The sequence below is a fragment of the Corvus moneduloides genome, chromosome 21, assembly GCF_009650955.1.
Source record: "Corvus moneduloides isolate bCorMon1 chromosome 21, bCorMon1.pri, whole genome shotgun sequence".
NCBI lineage: Eukaryota > Metazoa > Chordata > Aves > Passeriformes > Corvidae > Corvus > Corvus moneduloides.
In genome coordinates, this window is record NC_045496.1 from 5,726,701 (window position 1) to 5,748,732 (window position 22,032).

At 43.4% G+C, this 22,032-nt stretch overlaps 1 protein-coding gene and 1 long non-coding RNA gene across 2 annotated transcripts; one reads left to right on the forward strand and one right to left on the reverse strand.

Annotated features, from left to right (window-relative positions):
* Positions 1-778: 778 nt before the first annotated feature.
* SET (SET nuclear proto-oncogene) lies at positions 779-10,598 on the reverse strand. Its single transcript, XM_032130884.1, is given in 11 exon segments — positions 779-4,241; positions 5,166-5,312; positions 5,413-5,583; positions 6,871-6,984; positions 7,161-7,264; positions 7,857-7,999; positions 9,003-9,060; positions 10,227-10,369; positions 10,371-10,467; positions 10,470-10,497; positions 10,500-10,598. Coding segments are annotated over 11 exon segments (1,101 nt in total). The 5' UTR covers positions 10,572-10,598; the 3' UTR covers positions 779-4,217.
* A 1,481-nt stretch (positions 10,599-12,079) lies between these two features.
* LOC116454466 lies at positions 12,080-19,794 on the forward strand. Its single transcript, XR_004244112.1, has 3 exons — positions 12,080-12,360; positions 17,386-17,441; positions 18,427-19,794. It is a non-coding gene; the product is annotated as an uncharacterized LOC116454466 (long non-coding RNA).
* Positions 19,795-22,032: the final 2,238 nt, after the last annotated feature.

Here is a 22,032-nt window from a genome sequence, read left to right on the forward strand (position 1 = left end):
TTGCCCACCACGCACTCGGGGTTCATACAGCGGCTTCCCCTTAATTCCCTCAGGTCTCAGACCCTTCAGGGGAGGCAGAGGGAGGGCAGGGCGCAGTTCAGGGATGCTGGGGAGCTGGAGTTCCCCAGCCTGGAGGGAAAGGGCTGGCTCTCAGCTCCCGGGTGATACCCGTGTCCCGGGCTACCCAGCATCCCAGCCCATTCCCCGGGCGTGGTTCAGCTGTGTCCCGCAAATCCTGCGAAGAGAGGGGGCCGGTACGTGGGATCAGCAGTTCCTGCCCATTCGGCAACCCCCTGTCCCACGGGAAGGTAAGTGTCACAACTGGGACCACGACGTGCCTCTCCAGCCCCTCCAGGGTCCCGCAAGGCACCATCCTCCCCTGCTGCCGAGCGCAGGTCCTGCCCAGGAGCCGGCAAGGGGCAGTGGCACCGGCCCGGCAGCTGCGCGGACTCTTTGGGGATTCCCGGAGCGAGGCGGGGACTTAATCCGGCAACCCCTGTCCTCCACCATACCCGAGAAAGGACACTCCCGTGGAGCACATTCACGCGGAGAAGTCTTAAAAGTTTCAATTTTTAATCCAGGAGAGGGAGGACATTAAGCATATATCTGTTTCCCGGAGGAAGCAAGTGGTCGTGTACCAGTCACTCGTGACATCCCCTCACTCTTCTCCATAAAGGAGAGGCAGACACTGTCCACCTCACCCATGAAAGATGATGCCGAGTTTGGGACTAAAAAACTGATTGTTTTGAAAAAGACTCTTAGAAATGGTAACATCAAGTAACAGTTAAATGTACTTTAATTCCTTCAAACAGAAGGATAGCTTGAAGGTACAGCAGAGAAATTATTTCATTGATTTCATTCTCTTTAAAAAAAAAAAAAAAACCAACCAAAAAAAAACAACAAAAAAAACCAAACCAAAATCAACATGGCTTCAAAATTCAGGAACAGTATCCAATAAACAAAGTACTATCCTTATGCACCTGGTTTAGTGTGGTACAAAGAGCTTACAGATTCAAATGAATGTCATAAATGACTGAGAAATCGATTCAGATAATGCTTGTTTACAGGGACAGAAACTATGTTGACAAGTATGAATAAGTACACAGATAATCTCTTTAAAAACCCCAAACCTTTCTAACTGTATTTACACACATGGATGTATTTGTTTCCTTTGGCACTAGAAATTACAGACAAAAGATTCCATTTTATAGCAATTAAACTTTAAACTTAAATATAACCTTTGAGATAGTTAGGTCATATAGCCCCAGCACAGCAGCTTCACCTTTATTAAATTGCTGCCAACTCTATGTTCTAACCCTGGAAATTCAGGCTAAAAAACCTGAAGTCAGCTTCCACCTGTGAAAAATTTCACATGGCAGGATTAACTGGATGTGAAGAGCTCAAGCAGTGAGGAATTAATGACAGACAGATATTTAATAAGAATGAACCTCCCATTATTATCCAAGGTGGATGTCTCTTTAAAAGCTCTTTATACACATATAAAATAAACAGTAAAAAATGGACACCCATTACATGTATTCAGCCAAATTAGACATTAAGTGAACAGTCAGAGCATACGATGGCCAGCTGTAGTACTTCTTCAGCACTGCAGAGAAATGTGTTAATCCCTAATCATTTCCATGCTAGGAAAAAAAAAAAAAAAAACCACTTAACTAATATGGTTTATTCTTTTACCATGTCAGTTTACTCTTTAGCCATTGCCAGGAGTAAACCCTCAAGTTTCACAGCAAATTCAGTATTATCAGTACAGTAGCAAGTATTTTGGCACCCTGTAAAATCCTAAAGAATGTGCAAGAAAAATCTCTTAAGTAGCATTTAATTATCCAGACTTCTCATTTCTTGTTCCTGGTATTTGACTTTACAGAGCCTGAACCTTTGATTACTTTCAAAACAGTTTCTATAGGTTTTCTGCTAGTAACCAACAGGGATGGAACAAAAATGGCACAATATTTTCCTAAAGCATTCAAGACTAGCAAAAGATTATTTTCCTTGTGGAACTACAATTAGGACTACATAAAAATTAAGTAATGAGGCATCATGGCAAGTAACAGCACATCGACCCTCTATCACAACAGGAAGCTATCTTCAATCTTACAACAAAAAGGAATCAAATTAAAAAGACACTAAAATTTATAGGACTTCACAGGTTTTGTTGCTTCTCTCTCTAGATGGATGGTAAGAAACCATTACTGATCAACGTTGTACTTGGCTCTGCAAAGCAGGATGAGGGCAGAAGCTTTTGTTGAGATGGAATAAAGTACATGGTTGTCTTATTTTTGCATTGATTACATGAGACTGGACGTTGCATTGTCTCTGATAACTGGATTGAATCCAAGTTGGACCACACACTTACAGAATGTTTTCCCTCACACATGTTATTTGTGCACGTCTCAACCAGACATTGATCTTGTTCTGCCAAGTGCATTCTTAAGCATCAAAAAAAGCTGAATTTGACTACAGCAAATTCTGTGAGGAAAAGGAATCAGATAACAAAGTCTTCCCAGAAGACAGTCTTTTCTACACATCCAAAGAGCTGTTTGAATTTCAGATGAGCTGATACAACATTTTTTTTTTTAAATATTTCAAAAGCAAAGCATGTTAAAACAACTTCCATTACATTTTGTGGAATACCAGTTCCAACAACCTCTTATGTGAAATTGTTACAAGTTTCTCAAATGCAGTCTCTTAAAATGAGAGTACAGTGTATCTAAAGCACATATACATGCTGCTACCAAGGAAAAAAAGCAGTGAAGTAGCAACTTTTTATACATGAACTTTACTAAGAATCTTGCTCTTTGAAATAGCCCCCAAATTAGCTTGCAATTAAGATTTGTGTTCAACTGGAAAGACTTACAAAATCACCCAAATATTTCAAGACAACCCCTTGGTCTTTTTATTCTAAGCTTGCATGGTATTTTCATGCAAAATGATATAATGGAGATACAGTACTGCAAATTACTAAGGATTCTACAAATCAAGTGACTTTCCTTTTTGCAAAACATGAATATACACCCATGTCTTCACACACAGCACACGGCCCTGCAGCGAACTCAAAAGTCAGCGTGCAGTAGGAACTGCCAAAGGAAAGTTTACAGGTACTGAAACAGCAGAAACTACATGAACTGGTTCAGTCCACGCAACCACAAGGCTGCATTGCACTATCGAAATACTGACCAAATGCCCCCAAAAATGCCAAGAAGCTACCAGCAAGTTCTAAATAGGATATAAAAACTGTTTCTTTCAGTGAAGACCAACCAGCCCCTTTGTGTACACATTTAGTTTTATTGTAACAAAGCAACTTGTACACTTTAACGTTTAAAACTGAGCATCTTTCTTTCCTTTCCAGTGAAACAAAAAAAACCAAAAAAAACAAACAAAAAAAACCAAAACAAAAAAAAAAAGAAAAAAAGAATTTAAAAATAAACAAGAACAAAATTACAATAGAGAATGTCAATTCCAAATAAGATCCTACAGGTTCTGCTGATTCTCCATCAAGTGGCAGGGCTCAAAGTCATCATTAGGAGAAGATTTTATTTTAAAAGTGTCATCTTAAACTGCAAGGATGTTTGTTAAACATCACAATTAAACATGCCAAAGGAGAAGAAGCCATGTTGTCAAAATGCCCACTTAACCCACCCAAACATCTGAAACCCACCCCGGCTGACCTTCTATAACCCCTTTTTTATTTTTATTTTTTTTTTTTTTTAGTTTTTTCTTTTTTTTTAAACAAGAGAAAGTAGACAGATACATGTTGGTAAATGCTAACTGTCCATATTCACATAGAGACACAGTGTAATCTCTGAGCCCAATATACAGAGAAAGAAGGAAAAAAGCTAGATTCTATGCACTACTACACAGGGGCCTAGCACTCTTCAGCTTCCAGCAGAGTGAAGGGAGCAGAAGGTTTTCTTTTTTCCCACAGAACATGGTGTGTTGAATTCATAAACAGTTTTTGTTTTGAGACAGAAAGGGATAAAAATGAACTTGAAACAGAAACTGGTAGATTCTTTTCCACTGTATTCTGCTCAAGGTATTTGCCCAAAATAAATTGTGAATTCAGGGTGTAGAAGAGAGAAAAAGAGACCTCAAGAGAACAAGGCGACTGAGCACAAGAAAAAAAAGACAGCAACTTGCTCCCAGGGACTGGAGAAAAATTAAAAAGGTAAAAAGGGGGTTTGGAATCCATCAGTGTTCAATTAGTCATCTTCTCCTTCATCCTCCTGTTGAAAGATAAGCAACAATTAAATATTTCTAATCACTAAACTTCAGATAGCAAATGCAGTGACCAGACCTTTTTACAGTGTTACTCATGGTGCTATATGATCATCTCTTCCCCTCTTCACTAAATGATAGTAACACTTGCCCTGAGTGCCCAGCTAACCACACAGAAATCACTCACTACCTGGGTGTCCCAAGGAAAACACATCAGAGGTTTGAGAAACCATGACTTAGAATCACTACAAGTACTGACATGAGTTTAACATGTGGAAAGTGAAGGGGTCATCTTTTTTCCCCTCATTTTTAACTCTGAAGAACAAAATGCTTCAACTTTCACATGCCAAATTCTAGGTTACAAAATAGAGCCCAGAACAGCCCTCCTCTCACTCCAAGTAGTTTGTGCTGCTGTAAGTCAGACACACCACGCCCAGTTCTGAGAAACAAAGACATTATAAACTAAGTTCCCATCAGCCTGGATGCTGACCCTGGAATCCCACTTACTACTAAAGCAAATTTCTAATTCCTGAACCCAACAGAAAGTCTTAGCTAGGCTGGCCATAAGCAGAAATAAACCAACAAGTGGGAAGGATGACTGGATGCATCAACAAAAGCCATTTATATGTAAAGCATTGCTTGAATCCTCAGTAATTAAGTAAGAATTTTGTCACATTAACATCCTAGTTCTTCTAGAGCACTTCCCCTACAAATTTTCTGAAACTATGTACTTCCACTGTCTCTCATATACACAAACATACTTATTACTACTCTGAAACCACTCAAGTTAATGTAGTGACAGTTCTCTTTCTCCCCTCCAAACACCTTGGGGTGCAGAAAAGAACCAGTTCACCTTTGTCACAATGGCTTGGTATTCTTATAAGATCCCTCTCAGACACCAGATGAATGGCATGAAGGGCAACATTACTCACCTCTCCTTCCTCTCCCTCATCATCATCTTCATCTTCCTCCCCCTCATCTTCATCTCCTTCTTCATCAATATCCTCTAATCCTTCCTCCTCTTCATCATCATCATCATCCTCCTCTCCCTCCCCTTCTTCATCATCCATATCAGGAACCTTAAAGACACATTTGCAACATCAACTACAGTGATCAAATTCACTCTTATTTTCACAGTGCTGTTGTGGGTGCAGATGCCCTGCTCAGGGCTGTACCTACCAAGTAGTACTGTAGGGGATTGGGCCAGATGTCATCCTTGATGACTTCTCCTAGTTCGTCAGCCCCTGCATCAGAGTGATCAGTGAACCAGGTGAAGAAGCTTTCCGGCTCTTCATGCTGCCTCTTCCTACTGGCCTTGTTCTGTGTCTGGCTTGAACGTTTTGTCAGGTCCTGAAAAGAAAGTTAAGAAGTTCCCTAAAGTCATCTTTCTATGGCATTTTTCTTTTCCTGAAAGCACCATTTAAAAATGTACTTGCCTAAACAACCCTAAGAAGTCACTTTCCCCTCCCTCTTTGAGGGTAAGTTTGTAAAAAACATCTCAAACCCAAACAACTGACAGAAGATACTGCATTTCTCATCAACACGAGAGAACAGTAAACCCACTTGTTTCTTTCAACTGAAAGAATGGCCTCCACTGGAACACTGAAAATTCACAGAATCTCACATCTGATTTATGTTTCCCTGTCTCAGGGAAACACAAGTGTGACAAGTGTTTAATGACACACTGAACTCACAAGGCCTAAATGCCACACAAAGTAGCTGTAATTGCAGTAACTACTACATAACACCCAATTTAAGAAAGTCTCCACACCTCTAACCTCTGTATTCATTTGAGACCTGCCTAGGCCTTTTTGCCTAAGATTTCCCACTTTGAAGTCTTCAGGCCACTCACTGTAGTAAGTGGAAAAAAACCCCACACAAACTGCTAAAACACGTGGTCACAAGAACACATGTAAGGTCTTTATCTATCACCTTACCCCAGAAGTGTAATAAGTTTGCAACAATCTTTTTTTAGGTCTGAAATTAAATAAATTATGTCTTTGGCCATATGGTTACACCACACTTCTGGTGGTTTTTTCTCCTGACAGAATGACAACATTTATAGGTTTAGACTGTTTAAGGAAGAACAGTAGCAGAATCCACACTGATTTAGTGGTGTACAGTAAAGTTCACTCAACTGGTCTGTACAGGAATGTAATTTCTCGTAGAAAAGTTCTAGTTCTCCATATGTAAAACATTACATTTTCTCCTTGGTCTGAGAGTGATAAAACAAACAGCAATGTAACTGCAACCCTCAGCTCTACTTTTAAATACTCAGTTCAAAATCTTCAGGATAACACCGTAGTACTTTTAACTTTTACAGAAATGAACAGCAGTAAATTAATGATGCTTGAACACTGCCTGGGTGACAGGTATGCCCACGTTATTGTGGCTGCAAATTCTACAAAAGATGTGGCACCTGGAAATGAAGTTGAGGAAATAGAGGAAAAAGTAAAACAAGATCACGCACTGCTATCTGATCTCCCAAAACCTGTTGTCCTTGGAATTCCTCATTTAATAGTTATTTTACATAAACAACACACACAGTCTAGATCCTGGCCAAGGAAGAGACAAGCTAATGCAATTGGTACTATTTTCACTTGGTCACACTTATGCTCTCCCAGATGCAATACAGACCTTTCCAGATTTCCATTTGATCTCAGTTGATTTTGAAGATGGGTCTCCACTTTCATTGAGGTGAAACTCTTTGGAGAGAACTTTATTTTCAAAGTAGGGATTCTCATCAAAATACTGCAGAGTGGAAAGCAAGAGTTAGAACCCACAGAATGGAAACACACGTATCAAGTCAAACCTGGCACTAAACGGGTAACTGCAAAGATTTAAGTAATAAACTACAACCCAACATGCAATTACATTAAAAAAATGACATTAAAATCACAAGTGAAGGAATCATTGAAAGTACTTACAAAATCTATTCTGTAACCTGATTTGATGTCTTCAAATTCTGTCACCTCAACTCTGGTCAAGTAATGCAGTGCTTCCTCATCTTCTTCTCCCAGCAGTGCAGATACTGAGACAGAAGGAGGAATCCCACATTAACAAAGCCATGAAACATGCGTCAGGCAGGCAAAACACTGGAAACTGATAGCCAGGAAGATCTAAAAAGCAACACATCTGTCCAAGCCAACTTCTCACAGCTCTTTCTTTTCAATTTACCAGCCAACAGCCTACCCACACATACCCACTCTTCCCTCTGAAACAGATTTTCATGCATGTGGTTTGCCCAGTCTAAGCAGTCTACAAATTTTTGTAGAAAGCTTTTTGTCAAGAGTCCCAAGGAGCTCACTTCAAAACAAACTAGAATAATTTTTTGTTGGTTTCTTTTCACTTAAGGTTCCCAGTGAATTGAATAAAGCGGGAAACTTGCAATTTAAAATGCAGAAAGATATTTTAGGATTGAAGTATTTTAGTAAACAAGATGTTCCTTTGGTCAACAAGTGCAAGACAGAAAAAGCTTTAAAAATGCAACCTAGTACAGAAAGGAAGTGTTTTGTATGCTTAGTAACAACTCTACAAGACCCTCAGAGCTTCAAGACACTCACATAACAAGCAAGCAAACACTGAATTTACAGGGGAAGAGAAGAGGGCTCTTAAGAATATACCTTGTGGGTGGTTGACAAATGTTGTTACCCAGAAATTCGGGATTTTGGCGATCAATTCTGACCTCTTCTGGAAGAATGGTTGGCGGAGTTTGTTGTATTTCTGTTCTACTTTCAAAATTTCCTCACTGGCTTGTTCATTCAGTCTGTAATAGAAAGAGCCATGTTAACCACAGGGAGAAAACTGGGATCTAAGGACACATCAGAGCAGTTCAGTAAAAGCTGAAAGGGTTTGATAAGACCAGTCTGCCATATTCTGCAGATGAAGTATCCCAAAAACCCCAGAAGCTCAACACTGTAACAACTTACAAGAAAACACTCTGCCAGAAGCAATCTCACTGGTCTGAATGGAACCTTCTAAACACCTTGAAGATTTTTCAGGGATGGACCTTTATTTACGCAAAGCAAAGCAGTGTTTAACCTCTTGAACATTTTGTCTGCATAAGACCTGCAGATGGGTAACACAGCCCTACCACCTGCTCTCTCTAACTTCTGGGCAGGCAACAAAGCTACAGCAAAGCAATTCTGCACCCTGTGCAAGTAAAATCTGAAGCCTTAAACTGTTGTTGTAGAAAGGCAAAGCTCTGATACTACAACAGCATCACACGGTCACAGCCCCAACAGTCACCTGCAGTCCTTGTAGGACAGTGGGCATGGAAAGAACATGCAGGCAGGGACTGACACAGAACCCACAGCCCCAAGAGCTTTGGCATACAAAATTAACATCTCAGAGACATTTTCTGTGTATTATTGCACAAGCACATGAATATTATAATAAAAGTGTATAATAAAAGCTGACTTTTCAGCCAAGTGTTTGGTTCTACTTGCTAACAGGGAAATACTTTAGCCAAATAGCTTACACATTAACTTGAGAAGCCAGTGGGAAATACATTTCTATTATCAAAAATACCACAATTAATTAAAAATTTTTAACTCAAGTTCTACCTCTTTAATTATACACAATTAAGCAAGAAACCAGGACACTTCTTTGTTATTTTAATCCCTCTAATCAAGTCAGAACACAGGTATATCTTGGTGGAGTTCAAAGACAGTAAGTACTACTGCGTGCTCACTTTACTAAACACTTTCACTTTTGTCAGTTACATTTCAATTTCTGCTAAAATATTTTAAAAGTTAGATAGTGTTTACCTGTCTATTTCATTCTGTACTTCATCAATGTGTTCAATTGCTTCCTGTTGCTCTTTTTCTGAAAAACAAATGAGAACGCATCAATATCCCTTCATTCACAAGCCCGACAAATCACCTGGAGCTTCTCTTTAAAGCTACTGATCTACCGTAGAAGTTCTCCGGTATTTCTATTAAATGTCACAAGACTTACAAGGCCTCAAAGCTCCAGCTCTACAGGGTGTGCTGCAGTTGAAGTGCACCAAAGTTCGACAAAACAGCCCTTAAAGTGAGTTCACCCCTAGAAACCACAGCTCACATCCCGCTACACAGTTTTATAAGCCAACTTAAATCGTAAGTCAGTAACAATTTAATTAAAAAGCTGGAAGCCACACTTGCTACGACCAACACATCTGAAGGAACGTAAAGTAATTTACAGAGCACTGGAACATCAGTAAAAATAGCCTATCTGGGCACATGCCACCTTCCAAAAACCGAAAAGACCGTTCGAAGGGACGATTACAGATGAACGAGACGCGAAAGCCGCCGTTTGGGAGATATTTTCTAATGGGCACTTCCCCGGACCAAGTTTGGCCGAGGCCTGGGTTACGGAGCGCTGTTTACCCACCACGCGGGAGATGAATGAGCGGCAGCGGGAAGCGGCTGGAGCGGAGCAGCGCCCGGTGCGCGTTCCGCACGGTCCGTCCCGCGCTGGGAGACAGCTCTACCTCTCCTCTCCTCTCGCGGGCGCGGGGGACGCACGTGGGGAAGGCGCTGCGGCCGGGGCCAACTCCGACCTTTAAAAGCCGAGATCACACGTGGGGCCGGCGCGGGCGGCCCTAGCACCGCGTGTCTCCGCCGCTCCATCCCCGCGCGGCCCGGCAGCACCACGCGGCCGCGGCCGGCGCGGGAGGCGGCGGCGCATCATGGCGGCGGCGGCGGAGCACAATGAGGCTCCGCGGATGCTGCTCCGGGAGGGGCGGCGGGGGGGTCCCGCTGCTCCGCCGAGCCGCAGCGCCCCCCGCCCGGCCCCGCGGGGAGGGAAGCCGGGCCGGCAGCGCAGACAAAAGGGCGCTAACATGGCCTCCTCCCGCCGCCGCCGGGCCTGCACATCCGCCCGGCCGGGCCCGCGCTCCGCCCGCCCCCGGCGCGGCCGCGGCCCGTGCGGCGGGGGAAAATGGCGGTCGGCGCGAGGCGGAGGCCGCGCCGGCTGCCGCCATTCCCGTCCCGCCCCCGGCGCGGCCTCACCTGAGGTCTCGTCGGCCCCATCGTGGTTGGAGTTCAGCTCCTTCTTACTGACTTTGGCCGCCGGCGCCGACATGTTGGTGGCTGCGGAGCGCGGAGGGCGGGAGGGAGGGGGGGCTGCAACGGGGCTGCGCGGGGGGGGGGGCCGGGCACTGACTCCTCCTGCTGCTGCTGCTGCCGCCGTCACTCAGGTCCCTCCGCCGCCGGGGCGCTCCCGCCTCCTCCGCGCGGTCCTGCCGGATACGGGGCGGCAGCGGCACCTCTCACTCCCCTCACGCTCTCTCACCCAGAGCCGCCACCGCCGCCTCCTCCTCTGCTGCTGGCGAGGGGCGGGCACGCGGCGCGCATGCGCGGCCCCCCCCCCCCGGCCGGGCCACGGCGGCCCCATCGCGCGTGCGCACCGAGCCCCCCGCCCCGGGCGCGCTGTGCCGCGGGCCGTGCGATGCGCAGGCGCACTGCGCTCCGCACACACTCACACGCCGGGGAGACCCCGCGTGCGCAGCCGCAGAGAGGCCGCGCCCCACGACCGCCCCAAGCCGGGCGCTCATTGGTCAGAGAGCGCCAGGGGGGGCGTGGCCGCGGCGCGGAGACACAGAGGACGGCGCGCGCGGGACGGCGGGGGCGCGCGCGGGGTGTGTGTGTGTTTGTGTGCGTTGGAGCAGGGGGCCGCGCATGCGCACCGTGCACGTGCCCGCGCGCTCTGGCTATGGCGGCCGGCGCGAGGCTCCCTGAGTTCCCCCCCCATCATCCGCCCCATCCCCTCACGGCCCATGGAGGCACCGATCCCTCGATGCGGGTGGCGACAGGGCCCATCCCCTCCCCTGACCAGAGGAGATCGAGGGGCAGGAATGGATTTCGGGACCATCCATCCCCAAACGGTCCTCAGAAGGCTGCGGTCCCGCTGCCTGAGGCGTTCCTCCGGGACTAGCCTCAGCGCTTCCCGTGCTGGGGGTGAGGTCGCGTTTCCAGCCTGCCGTGCTCTGGGGATGTGGCATCCACGTCTCCCTGCACTGCCTACCTTACCTGGGACGTGGCACAAAGCAATCATGGAATCATCAAGGTTGAAAGAGACTTTTAAGAACATCACGTCCAATGTCCACCTGGTACTGCCACTGTAACCCCCAAACCATTAAAGCGCATCACCCAGTGCCAGATCCAGACACCTCTTGAACACCTCCAGGGATGGTGATTCCTCCTATTCCAATGCATGGCCACCCTAGCAGGGGAAAATCTATTTCAAATATCTTATCAGAATCTCCTGTCTGAGCTTAAGGCCATTTCCTCTTGTCCCCTCACAGCAGGCAAGGCAGAAGAGACTGGCCCCCACCTCACTGCAACCTCCTTTCAGGTGGTTGTGGAGAGCAATGAGGTGCCCCCTGAGCCTCGTTGAGGCTAAACAAACCCATATAAATAACTTGGGACATTCTGTGTTGAGGGCACAGAGCCCTGTCAGTCACATCCAGCTTGGCTACTAGGGAGCTCGACTCCAGAAGGTCACAGAGCTGCCTGCCAGCACACCTGCCACTGCACCGAGAGCAGGCAGACTTTAAATAACCCTTTTTGTCCCTTTCTTGTCCACCTGTCGTGGAAGAGCTCAGTGCAGCTCCACAGCTACAGCTCACCCACGTTTGCTCTTAAAGGAATAACCGAGTCACTCACTCTTTTCTATCACAAGCAGCAGCATATCATTCACAGATAAGTGTTAGGATACAGATCAGGCTAAGAAACAAGTACAGCTTTGATGAAGTAGGAATTTGCTGCCTGTATTTGCTTCCCAGTCATACCACATAAGCATATTCTTCCTGCTCATTTCCTGTTTTGCCTCTTCAAGTTGCCCTTCTACTGGACCTACTCCATGAGGCCTGGATTAGTTCCTGCCTCCTCAGAAGTCTTAACTATACTTTTCCGAATACTGCTCCCACCTGTTGCTTCCAAATCCCAATTGTTTTTTCTTTTGTATTCCCAGCTGTCACCTCCCATCAGCTATGTCCTCGCTTCCACTGCCACCCACAACGGCTGCCGCATATGCAGGGTTTGTACTGGGCTTCCCTGTACAAACAGCAGCAGAGAGGAGCTGCCATCCATCCCTTACTTCTCTGGTTTCACATACAGCAATTGTAACTGCTGGGCATAAAAGGTAAGCAAAGCATCACAACTTTATAAATGCAAGATTATTAAATCCTTCCCAAGGTGGGGGGGGCGGAATGCCTCACGGCCTTCCTGAAGCCCATCACAGCAAGATAATTCTTCTCATATTCTGTTTGCATCTCCCAAGATTGATTAATATGGATATCTTCCAATTCTGACAAGGTAAACTCGTGTGTAGTTTGGTTTTCTTCCTTCTGTTTCGTTTGGGTCTCTTGACTATGCAGTTGTATCTGCTTGGGTTTTTTTCCTCTTTTTTCACCTGTAATTTACTATATTGTCTTTCTCTAGATTAGTCTTTGAAGGTCTATAATTTGAAATATAGATAGCAAGTTTGAAAGCCAGTTCCAAGCAGGAACAAGTAGCACCTGTCAGTTCCCTACTAGAACCCCTTGTTTAGTCTATAAATTACCAGGTATTCCTGAAGTACATGATCATAGTGATACACTGATATATCTAAAACCAAGTAATCATTAATTTTAACTTCTGTACTGTTAAAAACACATTTCCACAATCTGTTTTTACTACCCTAAAACTAGCTATTATCAACAAAAAAAGGACATATTGATTATATATAAATATTTAAAATAATATAGATACATACATTAAAAGAATTATTTTAATATCCCTGAGACAGTAACAAAAGAACCCCCAAAAAGAGGGTTTATTGATAAATATTCGGTTACCTCCCTTCACATCTTTCTAATGTTTTCATGACCTGTAACTAACCTCTAAGGTAGTTTTAGTCCTTGAATAACTGTTGAGGGTTTAAATGTCCAGTTATAACTGTACATTTTCCTCAAGAATTGACTAAACAGACTTGTTTTAAATTGACTAAACGTCTTTGTAAAGGAAATCTCATATTTGGTCCTTGAAGTTAAAGTTCAGATCTCCAGTATTTCTTTCCTTGGTTAGATACATTACTACAAGACAGAGACATAACTGGTAATCATACTTACTTTCTGGAATGTCAAGTCAGCTGTAAATTTTAAATTCAAACCCCCAATTTGGCAAATGAAATCAGAAAATGTGCTAAATCCTCTCCAATACAATGATGTGTGAAAAAAGAAGAGCACATCTTGCCCTAAGTATTTCTGCAAGGCAAAAATGGGCATATATACGATCATGCAAGTTAATGTAATTAATAGCAACTCATGGTTTCACAGCCTTCCATCCCAAAGAATCAGAAATTATTGTAGAGAAATACAAAACAAGGATCATTTTACCATTGCTGAAATGCAACCAGCTGCTTAACAATTGTACATCTATGCTGGGAGCCTGGTTTTACACAGAGAACTTGCAGGTTTGGGCTCTGTATTAAGAACAAAGATTCCCCCTTGGAGTGTAAGACAAATTTTTAGAGTATATGAAAGCTTTCAAGTTACTGAGTACACCAGTGAGTTGAAGGCACATTTTAAGAACACACAAGCTTGTACTTGATAGCAAAGCCTGACTGGCACATCAGGGCTTGCTGGGAGCAACAGGCAGAGACACGGGGCTGGTTTGCTGTGTGTGATCAGTCTGACAGCCCCCAGGAACTGCTGAGCTTCCCAGGCACTACACACACAGTTTAGCACATACATTAACCAGTCAAATACCAGCTCCAAGTGTTTATTCATCTCCACTAGTCACAGAGCTTCCCAGTCAAGAACTCATGTTAGTACTGAAAGGTGAGATAATGACAGAAGAATCTTCCACATGTCCTCACAGTTGTTGCAGTTGAAACCTTTGGATGAAAATATTTCGGGGCTGATAATTGCCTTGAAGCAGGACAGCAATTCAGTAACACAGACAACAGGCAGGGACTGACAATATGTCATTGAATAAATCCAGTAATCCTATTTGTATTAGTTTTTACTTTTATTGTTTATTAAATTTCTGTTAGACATAGCTGCTAAACCTTTTATTTTTTTATACACCAACATCTTTAACTTACCAGAGCACCTGCTTCTAATCCATGAAGAGATGTATAGTCACATAACACCTGTGCTTGTTGCCAGATACTAGAGGCAAAGAGGCAGTCAAAATACTCTTTAAAATATTAAATTAAAAGTCAATGAAACCTTAGACACTTCTGATCATGAGGCATAAGCTTTTCAGACATGGTGAGGACTAGATAAAACTATACTTTGCGCTTCTGCAAGGAGATATAGAAGATCCTCTCCATCTTCTCCACTCATAGGGAAATTAGAAGGGAGACTACATTTCTACAGAGTCAATTTATAAATGTTTGCTTTCCAGGATTTTAACTCTGGCCAATTCTTAAAACTCTTATTTATCATCTCCTCAACTGGAAAACTCTTGCTGAATCCTAGGCAAAGTTGAATATCACTTCTAGATTTGGCCCCTTAGGAATAGCACTAGAGGCAAAAATTTTACACTCTGTGTATTTCATCTGTGGTCTTGTTACCAGCTGGCAGTGGTTTTTGTGGGAATCATTAAAAACTTCCCTTGTTATGTAGAGCACTATTGATATTTGAACTCTCAGGGGGAGTAACCTCTGTCTCTATCCAAAAAGTATCAGATAAAAATAAACACACACGACATTGCTCAGCAAAGAATGAGTACATTAATTACAATTCATTAGTTTGAAGTTGGCATTACTCAAACATTTACGGTATGTATTGAATTCCGTGTAGGAGTATGGTGACAGGAAAGGTGAGACAAAAGACAGGAAAACATGTAGGAATCTGTCATATACAGTTTTTGCTATAACAATACATTGTGCACATTATTCTTTTCATCTGAGAATGTCAAAGCTCATTAAAAAAATCTGGTTAAATGTAAAAAGCTCTGTGAGGAAAGTAATTCTTTTACTGGTAGGTGAACTGAATGCCAGAATTATTCAGAGTTATTGCTCATTAGAGCCAGAGATGGAACTCAGGAATAGAACTGGTCTCCAACTTCAGCTACATAAAATGCTGCACGAGTTGCTAACAATGATCTGTGAATGGAATTTGGTTAATTGTGTCAGTGTGTAGGAACACTTATTATTTTTTGATATTACAATAGCGCTGAGAGTCCTGCAACTGTAATCCCTGTGTATGAGGTTTTACCTGCACACACAGGAAAGAGTGGCTCTGGCTTGGAAGAATGTAAAGTCTTTCAAGACATAGTTTGACAAACTAGTTTTTGGTAAAAGTTCCTACTTATGCATTCCCCACCACGCATTCCTCCCCTCTTCCCCTTTACACTGTTCCTGCATTGTGCCAGTGATTTTTTTTTTTTTTCTGTGTGTGTGTGTGTGTGTAGCCCCATGTTAAATTGAATCTGAATCTGATTTCAATTAGAAATAGTCCCCACAACTCCTTTTTTTAAACTCAGACTAGTACTCTGATCTGGTTCCCTGGTACAGATGCAGGAACAATGTTACAAAAAAGAGAGACCCATGAAGGCAGGAATGAAAGAGTGAGGAATAGATTGCACAAGTTTCACTTAGCAGGGGTGTTTGTCAGACTGTGCCCTTAACTGAGCCCAACCACGACAAGGTTCTAATTGCAACTGGTGTGAAAAAACAACAATTTGTTTTTGTAAGTTTTTTTAAGTTAACGCAAACAAGTGGAATATATCAGTAAACAAAAGAGCAGCTCTGCTACCTCAGGTGATACTGTAAAAACTTTCAGAGGAGACTTTGAGGTCATTGACAAAACATCTTCCTTTCCCCTTTGGAGTCAAAACTAATGTCTCTCAGAAAGACACAAAGGAAATAACCTTTAGACTCCATGTTTGTTTTTGCAGTGGTATGACTGGAAAATAATTTCATCTGGCTTTGTAAAGGGGGGGGGGGGGGGTGGGGTGGTATAAAACAAAGTAGAGACCATTTCCCTCCCACCACAGCTGTACATCTATTATCTGACTCACCACTTCTGGGACTCCTTCTGGCAGCTCTGGTTTTATTGCACTGAAAATTCAAGTCTGTGAAAATATTCCCTATTTTCAGATTACTTTGTTCATTGCTTTGTTCAGGTCAGTATTCCTTCCTTTAGGGGTCTGGAACTCAACATTCAGCAAGGGCTGGATGTTGCTGTTCTTAAGCCTTGTAAGAAGGACCAGCTCAGTGGAAGGAAGGGGGGAGGGAAAGGAAGGGGGAGGAGAGTCCATATCTGAAGAGAGACTCCAGACTAGAGAAATGTTACTGACATCCATTCAGTTTTCAGCAGGGTCTCCTTCAAGGGCTTTTACTGAGCTCCAAAGGGCCTTGCAATTCACAGCGCCATTTACATGCAACGTTTCTCTCTGGGAGCTAAGGTATAACTGTACTCCTGGATAATAATCACAAAGAACACCACCAGACTCCCATTGAAATGTCAACCAGGCACTACTGTTGTAGAGAGTAACAAAGAGATGGTAATATAATTAATTATGAAGCCTCAGTACCCTCATTAACACATCTTTAGTGCCTAGATCTTTGAAAATCAGCTGTATAAAGTGACTGTCAGAGTTAATTCCTTATAAATTGCCTCCTGTCACATCCCAGCACTGCAGCAAGTTCTCTCAGGCCTTGATGCTAAGAAATCTGGGCTTTTTTTAAAGTTCTGATGCAGTTTTATTGGTGTTATTAAAGGTGTAAGCTGTTGCATAACCAGTTTGTGAGGCTAGAGTGGAGAAAAATAAAAATCCCTTTAGTCAGCCCAGCTTACACAGTTGGTGGCATAAATAGGAAAAGTTTCAGTCAATTAAATGGAAAACTAAGGACAAAAGAAAAAACGGGAATGAAAGGTGTCACATAATTTGGCATTAAAATGTTTCCGGACCTTTTTTTAAATTTGAGGATTGCAGCCAGCTTATAGCTCTCCCTCCTACTGCTGCCTTTACGACAGCATTCCAGCTCCAGGCCTCATTCCAGAGCATCCTCCTTCCCCTCCACTCCCGCTCACAAATATATATTTCAATAGGCTTAGGCTACATGGAGTTCCAAAACCAGCATGAAAGTACTGCAATTGTCTTTTGCACTTCTCCAGAGAGAGCCACATTCATGCTGCTTAAGCCCTGTTTTCCCTCTTCTTTTTTTTTCAAGTCGGACTGGGATCAGTACTTGTGTTGGGAACCCTACATATATACTGAAGAAAGAAGGTACAGAAATGGGCTGTATGGGTGGTTCATTCTGTTATTTCTCAGTACCAGACTGTCACTGTGCTACAAGATAAAGGGAGGCGATAAAAAGACAGTGATCATTACAAATCACTTGGCATTTTCTGTGAGAAGTTAAAACACTCACACTGACATATCCAATTTGTCTATACAAGATACTCTGCTTCCCTTCATCTTCCATTTGCTTTTGAGAAGGTGATAATCTTTCTGCAGTGCATAATTTTGTAAAGTTTTCTCTGTGTGCTTGTAGAATACGTTCCAGGATTCTTTGTAATCCCTATTATACTTGGGATAAAAAAAAAATCAAATGAGATATTTTTATTTGCCGTTTAAGAAGTGTCTTTCACAGTAAGTGCTTTTGCTAGTCTAACCAACCTGTCAGTATGCAAACTCTCTAAATGGAGGTAAAATTTATATCCGTAAAAGGAGTCCTTGCAAATCTGTCTTTCCTGCTGCATTAGCTAACGTGGTAGAAACGTTATTTTGTTTTCCACTCTTAAATTACATACTCATACCCCAGTAAAACTAAGATGTATTTATTGAGCATTCAGTGTTCATAGAAATAATGTTTAAGAAATGAAAGTGGCATGCTTGAAATTAAATAAATACAGAGATTTCTGAAGAGCAACCCAGAACTACCATGCAAATTCTGCTTGCTTGTTTTACACAAGCACAAATCTGATGGTACCAAGTGGAATGTAACAACTTATTTCTGAATGTCCTTTTTTGAAACCACACTTTTACAAAGGAGAGCCTGTTTAGAAGATTAATATCTGTCCTCACTGCTTTCTGAGATAGCCACTGGCTTTAGACATAGCAGTTAAAATTCCAACAACTGTTTGAGATACTACAGACACAGTATGAGATGATGAAGTGATGTACAGAACAGATAACTAATTTTTAGCCATGCATGGTTACTGAATATGGGATTAATTTAAGGGATCTCTGTTTTCTTTCATGCTGTCAGCACTGCAAAGGGTCAGGTACCTGTGAGAAGTGGCACAGCAGATTGTACCTTTATTTCTGAGGTGAGATGCTGGACGTGCTGCTACGAACTCAGCAGGAACTAGAGGCTGCTGAGACCAAAAGGAGAGAGACACTGCCAATCACATTGTTGACAGCAGCAATCGCTGCCCAAGGCAGAGACTCCCAGCTGCCACCAAGTTCAGAGCACCGTGGCAGCCAGGATTCAGGATACTGAGCCTTTCACAGATGCCTCTTTGGACAATCCACGGCACTCGGCCCTGTGCCAGCTCTGCTTGCCATTCCAACCCTGCCAGCAGTGCCTTTGTGCCCCTGTGGCGGTAACTTGCTGCCACCTGCCACAGAGCTTCCCCCTGCTCCTTCCTGGTCTGGTTACACTTGACTAAAGTCTTTGTCTTATTATTAATCATAAAGGAAGGAATAGGGGATAAACAATACCTGTACAGGGCAAGAAACCACACCCATATTTATAAGGAACCCCCGACTAATTCTGCAAAGCACAGCAGATCACGATTTTAATGGAGATGGATCCTTTTGATGATGTATCATGTGTTTTGGTGTAACAGGACTTCAGAAGTGAGCTGACTTTTTATGCTGAGATGGAAAAATAGGTTTTCAAAGCAAAAAGGGCACGGTATTTGCAGGGGCATTTGGGAGGGGGAACAGGGAAAAGGAGGTAACAAAGTAGAGAAAATGCATGAGCCTGTTACAGATGGCACTGGAAAAGAAATAGCTGGGGGATTCACACAGCTTGAGGTAACACACAGAGTCCACACGAGGACCTGAACCCTCATCAAGCTACTGAGCACCTGGTGGGTACATGGGCATGGGTTCAACACTGACAGTTGTAGGGACCTCACTTCCCTCAAGGTGTGGTGAATTTTAAAATCATGAATTTCGAACAAAAAAGAAACATGGGAGTAACTGGTCAGATATTGTCTATACCCAAATAACAAGCACAAAATGTCAGCATAAAGCCAGTTCAAACTCCAGATTACATCCTTTGGTTAATACAAAGGCAATAGTTCAGTACCCAGACCTCAGCCAGACCACATCTGTCACCTTGGGCTGTTCAGCAGTGCACAGGTAGGAAGGGAACAATTAGGAAACAGAATTAGGTCTTGCTGGTTATACAAGCTGGAGAAACAAGTAGGTTCTGGAATGACAATTCTTTGAAACAAACCCTTGCTGTTGGTTAAAGAGTTTTGTTGGTTGGCTGTGGTTTGCTTTGAATAAACGAGAATATGTAAAAAGTTCTGTTCCTCTGAACAGTCATCAATCACCAAAGGCAATGTCTTCGATCCCCTGTCAAGCCACTCCCTGCCAGACTAAGTCCAAGATTCCTTCTCATGGCCGGATTGATCTGTGCATGTTATTTTGTTCATCTTTACGTGCTTCTGTTTGGGGTGGAAGGAGCGGAGGGGAAGGTGTAAAAGGAGAAGGCTCAGTTATGTCTTTCCATTTTCGGGTACAGTCTGCTGTTTCGCCTTAACAGAACTGAATAGTTGCATTTATCACAAATCGAGGGCAGCGACTGCACCCACTAGTGGGGAAATTTTTACTGAGATGCAGCTCAGAGTATTTCTCTTGCTCAGGTCACAGCGATCACACGCTAGCGTGCAGCTTCTTGTTACGGCTCAGTCTTTTTCCTGATGCTTTCCCCCTCGCTTTTATTTTTTGTTTTCTCTTTACCTCAACCCTCTCTTGTTGTTTTCTGATGCTGATTTGCTCCATTATGTGAAAGTTAAAACTTCATACACTTTGTCTCATGAAACAGAGAGGAAGAAGCACAGATGAGCACTGTAAAAGCAGCCACTTTAGAGAGACTGGGTAGCCTCAGGCAAGTAACAGCCCTCCCCCACTTATCCCCGATTTTGCCTTATTTCTGATGTGTTATGATGTGAAGACAAAAGCGTCCATATTCTGATACTGCCAGGTCAGAAGAAAAGTGCAACATAACATTTCTTGAAATACCTTTGATATATTGAAACCCCAGCAAACCAGAGAAATTGGAATAAAGGATCAAAGTGCAGTTTCTTAGAACAGTCCTTGTCTGGAGCTGTTTGCTCCTTTCTCGTCCTCGGGGAAGAAAAAGCCCAGACATGCACCACGATACAGCAAACGTGTTCGACATTTGCAGTAACTTTGCATACTACTCACCAAAAAAAATGGATTTATTTTGGTCTGTTTCACATACTTAAATTCCAGTTTTCTTATCTCTTTGCCATCTCAAAAAACTCCAGACTTTTCTCCTTAAGTTCTCCGAACAAGTTATTTAAAGTTTCTAAACTGCAGTTTGTGCTTAGCATTTTTATGATGATGCAGCCTGTATATTAATTCACACTCATAATATTTACTCCTCTACTAAAGAGTAATATGCCTTGGCAGTTCTAATCATACCAATTAAAGATAATTTAATGATGACTGAAGATGATCTATTTATAGAGGATAAATCTTAAATATGAAGACCCTCTTAGGAAAACCACTCTGCTATTGGGTTCAAATATTTAGTATTAGTTTTTCAACACATGAAAAACTGCCCCATGCAGTGACGCAAAGCAAGGAGCCTGTCTGCAGGAGAAGCAGGCTGGGAAAGTCCTCAGAGTTAAATCCGGACATTGCTTGCACTTCCACATGAACCAGCTGCTGCTGGAGACGCCAAACTTGAACTTTGGAAATTCAGATTAACTCCTGTGCTAATCAGAGAGAGATGTCAGGGCTAAAAGGGCCATCAGTCCAGCCCAAGAGTGTTTATGCTTTTATGTTCTTGGCTCTTCTGTAGGGCATCGTGATGGTTCACACCAGTCAGAGGAAGAATCACAGGAAATACCCAGCTAGGATTTGAAATTCTGGAGGATTCAGTTCCACTGACACTTTTTGCTTTTGAAGGAGGTGCCACTGAACCTCTTTCTGCTCCAGTTTCACTGTCTGTAAAACGGCTATAAGAGTTCTTTACCAGGCGTTTTAGGGACTCTTACTTCACTATTAATTGTGTCGTATTTTAAACTCCTCAGAAGAGCCATTGCACTCAGCTCTGATATAAATGGACTCACATGTGCTCAAGAGGTGAAAGCACTACAACCGTTCTGCTGAGCTCCTACTCTGTATCCTGCAATCTTGATTCCTGCACACAAGCCAGACTCCTTCCCAGCAACAGCCGGAATAACTCCACTTAAGTTGGTGCATCTGTGCCTGCTTATGCCAGCACTAAATTTAGCCTGTGCATTCATCATCAAGTTGTTCCAATGAGTTAGTTAGAAAAAATCTCCAAGCAGAGTCATACCTGTTCGGAATAATCACTTAAAGAAGCTGCACCACCAGTCACTGTCCCTGCGGAAGGGAACAGCACAGGTTATCCACCTACCGGGGCTGTTACCGGGGGCCAGGGTGACTCCCGGAGAGCTGCCCCGCAGGCGTGCAGCCAGCTCGGTCACGCAGTAATTCACCCTCGGCACAAATTACCCTAACTCCCCCATCAAAACCAACCAAGGCAGAGAGCAAAGCAACGAGCCAGAGCACACCCCGGGCACTAAGTGTGCACCGAGCCGGCCCCCGGCCTCATTCTCCGGGCAAGCACACGGCGATAGCC